The sequence below is a fragment of the Amaranthus tricolor genome, chromosome 12, assembly GCF_026212465.1.
Source record: "Amaranthus tricolor cultivar Red isolate AtriRed21 chromosome 12, ASM2621246v1, whole genome shotgun sequence".
In the NCBI taxonomy this organism is placed as follows: domain Eukaryota; kingdom Viridiplantae; phylum Streptophyta; class Magnoliopsida; order Caryophyllales; family Amaranthaceae; genus Amaranthus; species Amaranthus tricolor.
In genome coordinates, this window is record NC_080058.1 from 17,603,683 (window position 1) to 17,616,885 (window position 13,203).

Below are 13,203 nucleotides of genomic sequence, written 5' to 3' on the forward strand. Positions count from 1 at the left end.
TTTTTATGAGGCAGTGTTTTAACCTCATCAAACCATTAATAGCTACTTAAAATTACTACACCGAACACACCCTATCATGATATAAAAAATAGTAAAAACAGTAAAAGATCACAGAAAATACGAGTGAAAGCAACTGTAGGTAAATATATGTGTAAGGTTGTTTTATGCCAACTAGCAGTGAGGGTGTTATTTTGGCAGCCTCTGCTTGGCCGGGCCTTACATTCTTAAGTTTCAATTGTTTGAGTTCACGTGATGTGCTGCTTCATTGTTCTTTTGTTCTCTTCTAATCAATCTTTCTTTGCTTTCTCTTCTATATAATTCACTCTTTTTCTTCACTTTTTCATTACATAAACTTCTACAATCTTGAAAAAAGTAGTATTTTATAATGGACTCCTCTAAGTTGTCTGCTCTTCTTTTCATATGCATGTTTTTATGTTCTTCTATTAGTCCTATATTGGGCTGTGGTGAATGTGGTCAGCCCACTCATAAGCCCAAGAAAGGAACTGGCAAACCCATTTCACACCCACCAGTCACAGTCCCAAAACTTCCCGTCCCTCCGGTAACCGTTCCAAAACTCCCCGTTCCTCCAGTCACCGTCCCTAAGCTTCCCGTACCTCCCGTCACTGTTCCCAAGCTCCCTGTCCCTCCAGTTACCGGCATTGTACCTCCGGTCACCGGTATTATACCTCCGGTCACCGGTATTGTACCTCCGGTAACCGGTGTTGTGCCAAAACTCCCCGTCCCTCCTGTCACCGGGGTTGTACCTCCGGTTGCCGGTGTTGTCCCGAAACTCCCGGTCCCTCCAGTTACCGGCCTTATCCCGCCAGTTTTGAACCCACCGTCTACCCCAAGTGGTAAGCCTTGCGCACCAGGCACCCCAGCCCCAAAGTCGAAAGACAAATGCCCAATTAATGTGTTGAAGTTGGGAGCCTGTGTGGACCTTCTTGGTGGGTTGGTCCATGTTGGGCTTGGTGACCCTGCTGTTAACAAATGCTGCCCAATCTTGAAAGGCATTGCTGAAGCTGAAGCAGCAATTTGCTTGTGTACTGCACTCAAATCCAAAGTCTTGGACCTCAATGTTTATGTTCCAATTGCTCTTCAACTTCTCCTCACTTGTGGCAAGACCCCACCTCCTGGATTCACTTGCTCTCTTTAGAATGGTATGTTCATTCAATCTATACCCTATTGTTTCTAGTCTTTTGTTTATTTCATTTTGCTACTTGGTGTTTTTTATTTTTAGATTATTAATCTTATAGTTTATTACGAGTAAAAATAATATAAAAAATATAAATGTATGAAATAAATGTAAGAGTAAGATAAAGATAGAAATTAAACATAGATAAGATTAGCAAAATGAATGTGAGTACATTCATAACAATAGTGTAAAAAGATTAGTGGACAATCATAAATATACCATGTAACAAGTTAAGAAGAACAAATTATGTATTTATTACTCATTTCATCTCTTAAATTATTCTATAAATCAAAATTATATATTACATGTTTAATATAGTCGATAAGAGAATCTCTTAGAGATATAGGTAACATCTAACTATTACATGTATAAGCTATAACAATTCAAAATTACTCGTTTAAAAATTAAAGTATACATATTTAGTAGTAAATTAGTGCTTTTACACTATATTTTAACAAAAGAAAATGAAATGAAAGAAACAGGAGGAAAATATAGAGACATTCCTCATTTGGATCTAATAAAACAAGGAAGGGATATAACAATTCCAAGATTGAATAGAGTTGGAAGGAAAAATACCATTCTCCTCATCGTCCATTTCCTTTATTTTATTTTATGTTGTTATCCAAATACAGTTTTGATGTATTGTGTATGATACTAAAATTGTTCTACAAAATTCAAATACATCGAAATTAAGATAATTTATAAGCTTGACGCACTTTTAATCATTCAAGATCGATAATGGATACAAGAACTTGGATTCTTACGTACAAGGTACAATTGTCATGTTTAAAGAATATTTCCTCGCGATTATACTAAATCAGTATAGAAATTCGTGCATTGCACGAATTTATTTGCAGGAAATATATAAAAATTTAACTTTATATTATCGTGAATAAACTTATTGAATATGTACATGATTTTTTATAAGCAACAATTAATTACTTTTTTTATTATTATTTATCAAATACATTATTTATTTCATTCAATTAAATATATCAAATTCTAGGTTATGTATATAGAATTGCTATGATAAATTCTATAAATACTTTAACTAATTTAGCTCCAATTTAAAAAAAAAATTCAAATTCTTAATTAGGTTAATATTGTCATGTAATCAATTAGCATCCATTAATATAATTCTAGTTGTCATGGCTTCTCTAAAAATAACATTTGTAATTTTTCAACATTTTTATTAGAATGTTTGATTAGCAATAATTGATTAAAATATGCAAGACTATCTTAGTGACTTTTTAATTTACATAATAACATTAAAATAAAATAAATAGTACTATTTACATAATTGCATTAAAATGAAAATAAAATGTTCAATAATAAATAAAAAATAAATGAAAAAACTTAATGTAGTGTTTGGGAATAAATATTTCATTTCAAATTATGGATTTCAATTATAAAATAATGAATGAAGAATTTGAGAATGACAAGGTTTGAGTAGTCATTCTCAAATTCTCAACGTTCACTACTTTAAAAACAATGGTAGAATTTGATCCAAATTCAAATTTAAAAATTTTTAATTTGCCAAACAAAAAATTTAAGCCAATTTCAAATTTCCAAATGAAATCATTGTTTCCAAACATGACGTAAAATTAATTCATTATGTAGATTGTCTAACTTAATTGTGGTTTGAGAAAAATGTATAACATGTGTTTCCTTTGTAATTCTAGAATAACAACATTTGACTCAAAATGCTAGAATTAGTTGGGTAGAAAATGTGAAGTATGAAAGTCTTATCTAATCTTGTATTGCAGGTTGATAGAAGATGAAGGATTGAATGAATGGATGACATTGACACGAGAGGATGTTTAGCTTCCAATCTTTTTCTCTCTCCTCCATTAACTTGCTCTTTTGGATTTTATTAATTAAATTCTTGTTAATTGCTATTATTATTTAAGATTGTAGTTGGGTTTAAATTGAACACAGTACAAACTTATTTGTAATGACTCATAATTTATGAGTTCAAACATTGCTATATTCAGCTCGATTGTGTACGTCTTATTATTATTATTATTATTATTATTATTATTATTATTATTATTATTATTATTATTATTATTATATTTTAGCAGCAACCAAGTAATGCAAAGAAGATGTGTCCCTTTAATTTGTATAATCTTCGTGATCTTTTAATTAATTAGTTTATTTATTTATACATGATATTCACAGCAATAAACTGAGTTATAAAATCTGACCTATTAGTAGGAGAAAGCCTCATATAACTAAGGTATGATTATAGTGTCATTAGGTCTAATAAGCCACAAAAAATTGCCATTAAGTCTAATAAGCCACAATAAATTGCCAACTCCATCTCCAAGGTTTACATATATCATTTTGGATAATGGTTTTTAGTCAAAACTCACAAGAACTCATACCCAATAATAGAATATCATTACTGTGAAAGACAGATAAATATATACATAAAATATCAAAAGAGATGCACTTTGATGATAATATAATAACAATGTCAAAGCCTTAATTTTAATAGTCGTTCACATAAATTTTCTTCTCCATTCATTTTGATGCTCATCACATTAACTTATTTTCACGTTTAATATTTTAAAACTATTTATTGGATGTGTAATGGCTGAAAATGACGTGTCTAGCGAATTCAAAATACTATTACCTGAAAAGCCAAACTCTTACTATGTAGTTTGTGTTGAACTAACTAGATTATAAGTGACCCCTTAATGTTATATGTGAACAAAGCGATTATTTTAAAATTATTAGTAATCACTTTAAAGTTACAATTGATCACTTTAAGATTGCAATAATCACTTTAAGGTTATAACTTATAAGTACTTACTTTAAAACTATAGTGATCAATCTAATATTATAATTAATCACTTTAAAATATGTGAAGTAGATATTTACAAAAAAAATAAACACCTATTTAACATACTATAAGCACATACTTCACGAAATCTTAAAAATCTACCACGCAACCATAAACACTTCCTCACATACATTAAACAGTGTGAGACATATCATACTCATCTATTTCACACAATATAAACGCACGCATGCAGTGAGGTTTTTTTTTTTTTTTAATCTATTGGCCCATTTGTGAGAGGATCATCTATCAAAGAGAGTGTATCTCATAATATTTGTTGATTTTTTGTTCGTTAAAATAGTAAGAATATTTTCTTAATCACAAATTCTTATATATAGCGGTTTTACTGTAAAATATGTTTTAGATTTTGGTTAAATAGTCTAACTAATACAAATAATTAATATATAAAACTCTTTATTTTAAACTGTCTCATCTGACAGTCTCACAAAAATATCTCTTGCTTAATGTTGTTTATGAATAAAAGTCGATAGTTTTCCTCATTTTATTTTTTTAATGAGGATAGTATATTGGCTATTGCTCATTTGAAGTTTCACGACAGTCTTTGTTTTAGTAGTTTGATGTGTCAACTCCATGCAAGTTATTGCCAAGTACATCAATAACAAACATTCCTTTATTTATCGTATGATCCAAGATACAAATATACCTTATAGATATTATTCGGCTGAGTTTCTTTTGCTGTATTTACTTTTAAAAATTCTTGTAGAAAAAAATATTACAGTAAAACAAAAAAGAATAGTATTTAAATTAGAAAAAATTATCAGGAATAATACAACTTTTTGCTTATTTTCCGATAATAATACTATCTTTTAATTAATTATGAATAATATCTATTTAGAGGAGTGTTTCTATAGAATATTCCTCACATATTAAAAACCTAACTATAGAAGATTATATGTCAAAATAATTTGTAAATTAGTTGAAGAACTAAAGTTGTAAAAGAGATATTTCATCCTGGACCCTTTTTGTCTGCTCCAGTGTCTCCTTTACATAACCATTCACCAAGTAGCACTAACAAGTAACAATTCTTGTGCCCAACCATCTCCTTGTTTGGAAACCAATTTCCCCTCATGAACAATTATCTCATTTGTTTCTCAGATGAATGTCGTAATCCCAAGTACTAACAAAGGCCGGATAACCTAACAAACAGCTAAAGTGAATAGAGAGAAATAAATGGTTATATTCAATTACAAGATTAATCTATGGTACTACCATTGCACAATTTATTAAAATGTTCGTATGGTTTTATTTTACCTCTAGAAATCTATTACACTGTGTTTGAATAAAGAATTAAAGAGAAAAAAGGGATGAATTTGGAAGGAGAAAATCCCTTCTTTAGATAACATAAAGGTAGGGGAGGGATTTGGAGGAGAAGGGTTTGGAGGTAAACTATGGCAAAATTTTGTTAAAAATAATATCTCTACTAAAGTGAAAAGATTTAAAGGAAAAAGTACTCATATTTCTTCCTTTTACGTTCACATAAATTTTCCTATTTTGAAAGACTAAAGTATTAAAATTTACAACTAAAAGTCTATAATATCTTCACTTCAATCATAACATCTATTAAAAAGTAGTGAACAGCCAATGTCAAATTTCTAAAGCACTTACCATATGTAATTTTTCTATTGGAGTATTTAGACTAAATGAATTAAAGAGCTCACCCGTTTAATTAATCAAAGATTTGACAATCAATCAATATTTAACATGTTAAATTTACCGACTTAGTTATAGAAATTATTTCAACTAATCAAATACTCTAATCTATAAATTAACCAAGAGAATTGAAACAATAAATTAAGAATCATTTTGGTGCTATTGACAAATTTTAAAAAAAAATTTAGGGAATTTGAATCATAATAACATTTATTAAAAAAACAGTGAAAAGCCAAATGTCAAATTTCTAGAGCACTTGCTAATTGTAATTTTTCTATTGTAGTATTTAAACTAACTTAATTAAATAGTTAACTAGTTTAATCAATCAAAAATTTGACAATCAACCAATATTTAACCTGTTATATTTACTGATTAGTTAAAGAAATTATTTCAACTAATCAAATACTCAAATCTATAAATTAACTAAGAGAATAGAAACAATAAATTAAGAATGATTTAGGTGATATTAACAAATTTAAAATTATAAATTAGGGAACATAATATTAATCATATATCTTTTGATAAATTACTGCAACAAAAATTTGAAAACAAAATAAAGTAAGAAATATTTAGATGATATTAAATAATTTATTAACATTTAGAGTGATTAATTATAGAGATTATTTCAACTAATTATCATATAATTTAATAAAAAAAAATCACGCGTGTCATTCTTTTGGAGCCACGCTAGAAGAATGAATTTTATTGGTTGATATTAGCTTAAGTGGCAAATAAAATTAATCAACATGTTATTTATTTTACTCATCTACAAACTATTTAAATTTATTACACATAAAAATGTCATATCACCGTATTTTTACAATTATTATTTATTTCTTCATCATTCGTATATAGTATATTTATTATTGCATGTTTTTGAAAATTATAATTATATATATCTTCATACTAAGAATTTCGTGCATTTTACGAGATTTTATACTATTTCAGATCTATTAAGCTTATCATATTTATTCTCACATTAGTATATCAACTCAATTCTAATTACATGAGCTATGTTCCCATCCCATTGGTTAGGGAACAGGCCCTTAGGAGCCGAAATAAAATAAAATAAAATAAAATAATTAAAACTCAAAAATTCAAATATCCAAAACAAATGGTTTCCTACCGAATGTAAAAAGAAATATATACTTCTATTTTTCAATTTGAACAAATGAGAGCCACCAAAATATCAAAAATTCCAATAACTAAAACTCACATAAAAAGACTCTAAATGACAATATCGCAGGCATTCCACCGACATAAGAGAAAACAATGACCAAGCCACACTGTCCCCCTCCAACCCTAATTGAGATGTACATGCAAAATAAACAAGGGAAAAAAAATGAAAAACTTAAATTTTATTCTTATAATTGTACACTTTTATGTTAGCTACCTTTGTCATAACGGGTATCTTGGTGTGAACTACATGACCAATGCAAATGAGGAAAAAATGAAAATAAAAATTATTAAACATCAAGAAACATAAAGAAATCGCTTTTAATTTTAAAGTGAAGGGTAGGAATTTAACCCAACAACAACATTTCAGCTTAGGAGGAGCCGTTGAGGTCTGGCAAGCTTCAGATCCAAGTAAATTGACATAAGAAATGCTTCTTGGCCCTTTGGTAGAGTAGCCAAAGTTTGTGTTGCACACTGGCTTGCCTATTTGAGATCCCCTTGTAAGACATGCAAGGTTGCCAAGTTGACATAGAGTGTACCTCGAGCTTCTACAAGAAAGAGAAACAATTTATCTTGTTGCTCCTTAAGTGTAGGAATCCTAGCAATATGCCTAACAATCGAATCCTCGGCATCCCGAGTTTGCTTTGCCTCCTAATGTCTAGAATCTTCTTCACCTTAAGGTGATTCCACATTTCCAGTTGACAAATAGGTAGAGAGATGTCTACTAGCTTCATTCAGCGTATTCAATAAGTAAAGGGCCTCAACTGCATAAACATACCCCAAAAAGGCATACATTCTCGAGCATTTGGGTATGTGCATTGCAGGAGAGATAAAGCTGTAGAGTGCCTTGAGTGGATTTCCTATTTCAAGCTCAACAATTGCTAAATTGACAAGGAAAAACTACTTTATCTTATGGATTTCTCTTCTATATATCCCCTCATACTGCGAGAGATAGTTTTGAGGTAATTGTATTAGAATGAGCTCTAGCTCTCTATTTCCTTATGTCTCTATTAACAATATCCTAGAAGAGCTTGTTGTGCCTTTAGACTTTGAATCAGTATTTCCCAAATTCTTGTGGCCCAAGTTTTTTGATGCAGATGCATCAAAATCATTCTCCTTGGTAGAAGATTTTTTCAATGAACCTGACTTAGTATTCTTCGACTCAGAATTGGCTAGCAAGAGAAAGGCTTTAAGAAGACACTGTAGGGAAAATTGCAATGATAGTTTTGGCTTGATAATATTTTCAAGACCATAATCCTCCTTGTCATTAGAACTCACTAACCCATTTCTCAAAAAACCATTTTCAAATGCAAGATGTCTCCATATCCCTTGCCCAATAAGTTGAAGCTTGCACAGAGACTCGGTTCTGGAAAAACATGTGCGCTTCAAGAGGCCTTTTTCCAATGCCATTAGGTAGCATTCTGCAAGTCCAACCCACCAAAGAAGCTTGGAAAAAAAAAATAGCTTTTAGAAAACATCAAGCTATGAGAATGGGTTAGCCACAGGTCAAGTATTGCACGCCGCAATTATAGCAATGAGCAAGGATTTATCATGAGAAAATGTGGTTAATTTTGGAAACTTATCTTCTTGAGCAAACAAATTCTCAGGGTTTTGCGGGAAAATATACTTGATACGTGATGATTCCCCTTTTGAAAATAGAGACAACTAATGTTGTTGTTGATTATGATTGAACTTCCCTTCTCTAGGTCGCTATTTGATGCTCTCAACAGCTTAAACGCCTTAGGGTAGTTCCCACGTTCATTATCAAGTTGCAATACTCATTGCTAGCTTAACTTCATGCTTAGCTGCCTTATGATTCCTAGTAAGAACCAAAAGTTATATTTTGTAAAGGGGCAAGTGAAACCTCAAATTGATACCATTTGATGCTGAAAGATTAGATGCCTTATACATATTCTGCCCAATGATATCCAGTGTTGAAAGCAAAGTCTCATAGTCGATATGTTCAACTGATAAAACTCTGCGATATTTGTCACAACAACCTTTTTAAGAATTAAAGTCATAAGACACCGATGATTGTTTTGGAATTGATGATGACTTCACTACAAGTTTTGAAGTTTGTTGTTGCCTTGCGCTTCCACCATATGCTTGAGTAAGCATACAACTTGATCCAAAAGCCTTATCAAGTTAGGTTTTCACATCCTGCAGAGGAAAAACAGTTAACTTAAGTCACAATTTCAAGCAAAAAAATAGAAATATGTCATATTAAAATGTAAATAAAGTCTTGAAATATTATGCTGCAATAATAAATGATATACAACCCTAAGGGCCGCATATAAGCAGCTAAAACATGAAACCATGAGTATCATGATGTTTAATGACATTGTTTGAATGATGATTTCTCATAAATTAATACTCCTCCACCACAATCGGTTGGCTTTTTTTTTTTTTATTATTTTCATTTATGTTGAAGCTAATGGTGACTTGAGTGCACCAATTGATTTTTCCATTCATGTGTGGAATACTAGGGATGATTTAATATGGGTGATTAAGTGTGCGACTTAATTTGTGTGATTGATGATAGTGTTTAAGTAAGGTGTTTAATTCTTGGAGTTATAAAGGAATTAAGGAGGCTCTTAAGCATATGAGTTAAGATAGCATGATGAATGAGATTTAATGAAGAATTTCCAAGAGTTTTTGATTTTGATGAAGATGCCTTGAATGAGGCACTCAAAGAATAGCCATTGCCTTGTTCGAGCACCAAGATCAGTAGTAAACAGAAGCTATTAGAAGTAAGTGTTCGAACAAGCACCAATGTGGCTCAAACGAGTACTATGCAGCCAACAAGTCAGTAGGTTTAGGCAGCAGGCTGCTTGAACGAGCAACTCTATGGCTCAAACGAGCAGTTGGGTTAGTGAGCGTAGGATTTTGTATTTGGTCGTTCTAAGTCCTTAAATCAGTTTGAATGTGATGAATTCTTAGCATTAAGGTTGTTTACTCATGAAATGTAAGTAGCCTCTATAAAAAGAGAGCTCATATGCTCATCCGAACACATCAAACACAAACGCGAACCAAAACATAAAGCCTTTGTTATTCTCTTACTCATTTGTAATTATTTATTTGTAAGAGTATTATACTCCATTAAAATTGTATAAATAAAAATACTGCAGACCACAAAGGACTTAGACATAATTGGGTGAACTCCTTAAATCATTGTGTCAAGTTTTGCATTTTATTTCCTTTCAAATATTATTAGTTCATTGAAATTGTTATTGTTCATTAAGGTACTTCAAAACTTTTAGATCTTAGTGATATTAGAGGTTAATATTTGTTCTTAGACTCTAATCTAGCTCTCATTTCAATGTATATCAGAGCCAAGTCATTGTTACAGTGTTTAAGAAGTCATTTGTTGGTGAAACATGTCCACAACGAAGCTTGGCATAGAGAATTTTGATAATAGTATAAATTTTGGCTTATGAAAAGTCAAAATGAGAGCCGTTTTAATTCGAAATGGTGTGCAAAAGGTCATTTACGGTGTAGAGAAAATTCCCGAGGGCATGACCGTAGCAAGATGGGAAGAGATTGTTACAAAGGCACTATTGGCAATTCAATTATGCCATTCCAATGAGTTGCTAAGAGAGGTTGTCAAAGAAAGTACCACCAAGGGTATATGGAAGAAATTGGAATCACTCTATATGGCCAAGAGTGTTACCAATAGACTACTTTTGAAGAGTAGACTCCACGATTTGCGCTTGGAGGAAGGTAAACCTTTGAAACCTCATCTTGATGAGTTTTATTCCATTGTTATGGATTTACAAAACATAGTAGTGAAACTTGATGATGAAGACTTGGCTATTTGACTTTTATGTTCTCTACCTTCATCTTACAAGAATTTTAGAAAAACTCTACTTTATGGTAGAGAAACCTTGAGTAGTGATGGTGTGAAAAATGCCTTAACACAAAGGGATTTAATCGATACACAATTGTCACAACACAAGGTGGCTCGAGTGATGGTTTATTTGTAAGAGGGAGAACTCATGAGAAAGGTTCCACCAGTGGGAGTGGAAACAAGGGTAAAGGGAGGTCGAAGTCATGGGGACCTAACAAAAACAAGACTTTCAACTATTGCAGGCTTAAAGTCCCATTAGGAAGGATTTTTGGAAATGGAAAAAGAAAAATGCTAGTGATAGTAATGATAGTAATGATGGCGGTATATTAGTTGCCACACATGGGTACAAAAATAGCGATGAGTCAATTCTTCACTCGGGGTGCACATTCCATATGACACCCAATAAAAGTTTCTTCCAAACATATGAGACTGTTGATGGGGGAAATGTGATGGGAAGGTGGTCGGTGTTGGGAGTGTGAAAATTATAATTAATGTTTGACGCAAATTTTGTCGGATGTGAGACATATTTCAAGTTTGAAAAAGAATCTCATATCTTTGGGTACTCTTGATAAGATCAGGTATAGATACACTTTTGTAGCTGGAGTCATGAAGGTTGATAGAGGTTCAATTGTAGTGATGAAGGGGAAGATGAATGGGAGTATGTATGCTCTTGAAGGTTCAACTATATCCGGCTCAGTAAACGTTTTCACAAACACAATGTTCGATCATAAAACAAAACTTTGGCACTTGAGACTTGGTCACATAATTGAAATAGGTATGTATGAACTTTCTAAACAAGCTTTATTTGATGGCAAAAGTTTGTGAACCTTGGGTTTTGTGAACAATATGTTTATGGTAAACACAAGAGGGTTAGTTTCAAACCCGCCATACACAACACCAAGGGGATACTTGATTACATACATTCCGATTCGTAGGAGCCTTCAAGAAAGCAATCACTTGGTGGTTGTAATTACTTGTTGACTTTCATAGATGACCTCTCAAGGAAAGTTTAGTGTTACTTCATTAAACACAAAAATAAAGTTGTTGATGTTTTCTTAGAATCGAAAAAAATGATAGAGAAAAAGACCAGTAGGGGCATTAAGACCTTGAGAATCGATAATGGTCTTGAGTTTGTTGATAATAAATATCTTTAATATTGTGGTAGTGAAAGTATTGTTTAGACCTAGAACTTATGTAGGTTAGCCACAACAAAAGGGTGTTGGGAAGAGGATGAACAAAACATTGTTGGAAAGGGCACAATGTATGCTAAACCAAGAAAAATTGGGGAAGCATTTTTGGGCCGAAGCGGTGGCTACGACATGTTACTTGATCAATCGCTCACCTCATACCGCCTTAACTCACCACAAGAAGTGTGGTACAACACTCTGGTAAATTGTTCAAGTCTTAAAGTCTTTGGTTGTTCGGCTTATATTCATGTAAATGATGGAAAGTTAGAACCTAAGGCGCATCTTTGTTGGATATGGAGTGAGTGTAAAGGGGTATAAGATGTGGTGTGATGAGTCAAAAAGAATAATTACTTTTAATGTAGAAAAGCCCATTGATAATAATTTAAATGATTTTGTCATCGATCCCATTGATGCACAAGAGGAGGTTCAACCGCCTAACATTCAAGAAGAGGAAAATGATGATGATGTTCAACAAAGATCTCCTCCTCTGTCCACAACAAGGCAAAAGAGGAAGATCATGGCTCCAAGAAGCTACATTGAAGAGTGTGATTATGTTGCATATGCTTTCAACATTGCTAGTGAAGTTGAAGTTGAATAAACCAAGTACGTATAAGGAGGCTATTGCCTTAAATGACTCAAGCAAATTGTTTATAGTAATGAAGTAAGAAATGAAATCTCTTGCAAAAAACGAAACTTGGGATATCATTGAGGCACCAAAGAAAAAGAAGATTGTTGGGTGCAACTAGATATTCAAGAGGAATTAGGGTATTATAGTGGTAAGAGGAATTAGGGTATTATAGTGGTGTTCCTTCTATCTACAAAGAAAGGGTAGTAGCAAAAGGATGCTCTCACATTGAGGGTGTCGATTTTTATTAGGTGTTTTTACCGGTCGTGAATAGAGGTGTTCATTTGGGTGATCGGGTCGGTTTCGGACGGGTGTCCTTCGATACGATTGTATTTTGGATCAGTTATTTTTCGGATGTGTGTTACGACGGGTCATACTCGGGTCGGGTCATTTACTCACAGTTCGGTTGAATATCAGTTATTCGAGCTATCGGGTTAGCATCGGTTCAGTTTCGGTTGAAATTCATGTCGAGTGTCAATCATTCTGGAGTTTGTTATCGGTTAATAATTGGTTCGGTTTTAGTGGGTACAGATCGGGTTCGGGAATTTTTCAAGTAAAATACGGCTACGAATTACTAATTACTATCGCTCAAGTCAATATCAAATTAAGTTATTAGTCATTGTTTAATTAATGATAAGATTCTCTCTACTTAAAGCA

The 13,203-nt window shown here is 32.2% G+C and overlaps 1 protein-coding gene and 1 pseudogene across 1 annotated transcript; one reads left to right on the forward strand and one right to left on the reverse strand.

Annotated features, from left to right (window-relative positions):
* The first annotated feature begins 337 nt into the window (after positions 1-337).
* On the forward strand, positions 338-3,250 carry LOC130828210 (36.4 kDa proline-rich protein). Its single transcript, XM_057694066.1, has 2 exons — positions 338-1,160; positions 2,962-3,250. The coding sequence occupies exon 1, from the start codon at positions 386-388 to the stop codon at positions 1,154-1,156; it is 771 nt and encodes a 256-aa protein (XP_057550049.1). The 5' UTR covers positions 338-385; the 3' UTR covers positions 1,157-1,160; positions 2,962-3,250.
* Positions 3,251-6,938: 3,688 nt separating this feature from the next.
* On the reverse strand, positions 6,939-9,229 carry LOC130828650 (uncharacterized; annotated as a pseudogene).
* Positions 9,230-13,203: the final 3,974 nt, after the last annotated feature.

Excerpts from the sequence above, each read along its gene's own strand:
- LOC130828210 (XM_057694066.1), top strand. The coding sequence starts at position 386 with ATGGACTCCTCTAAGTTGTCTGCTCTTCTTTTCATATGCATGTTTTTA.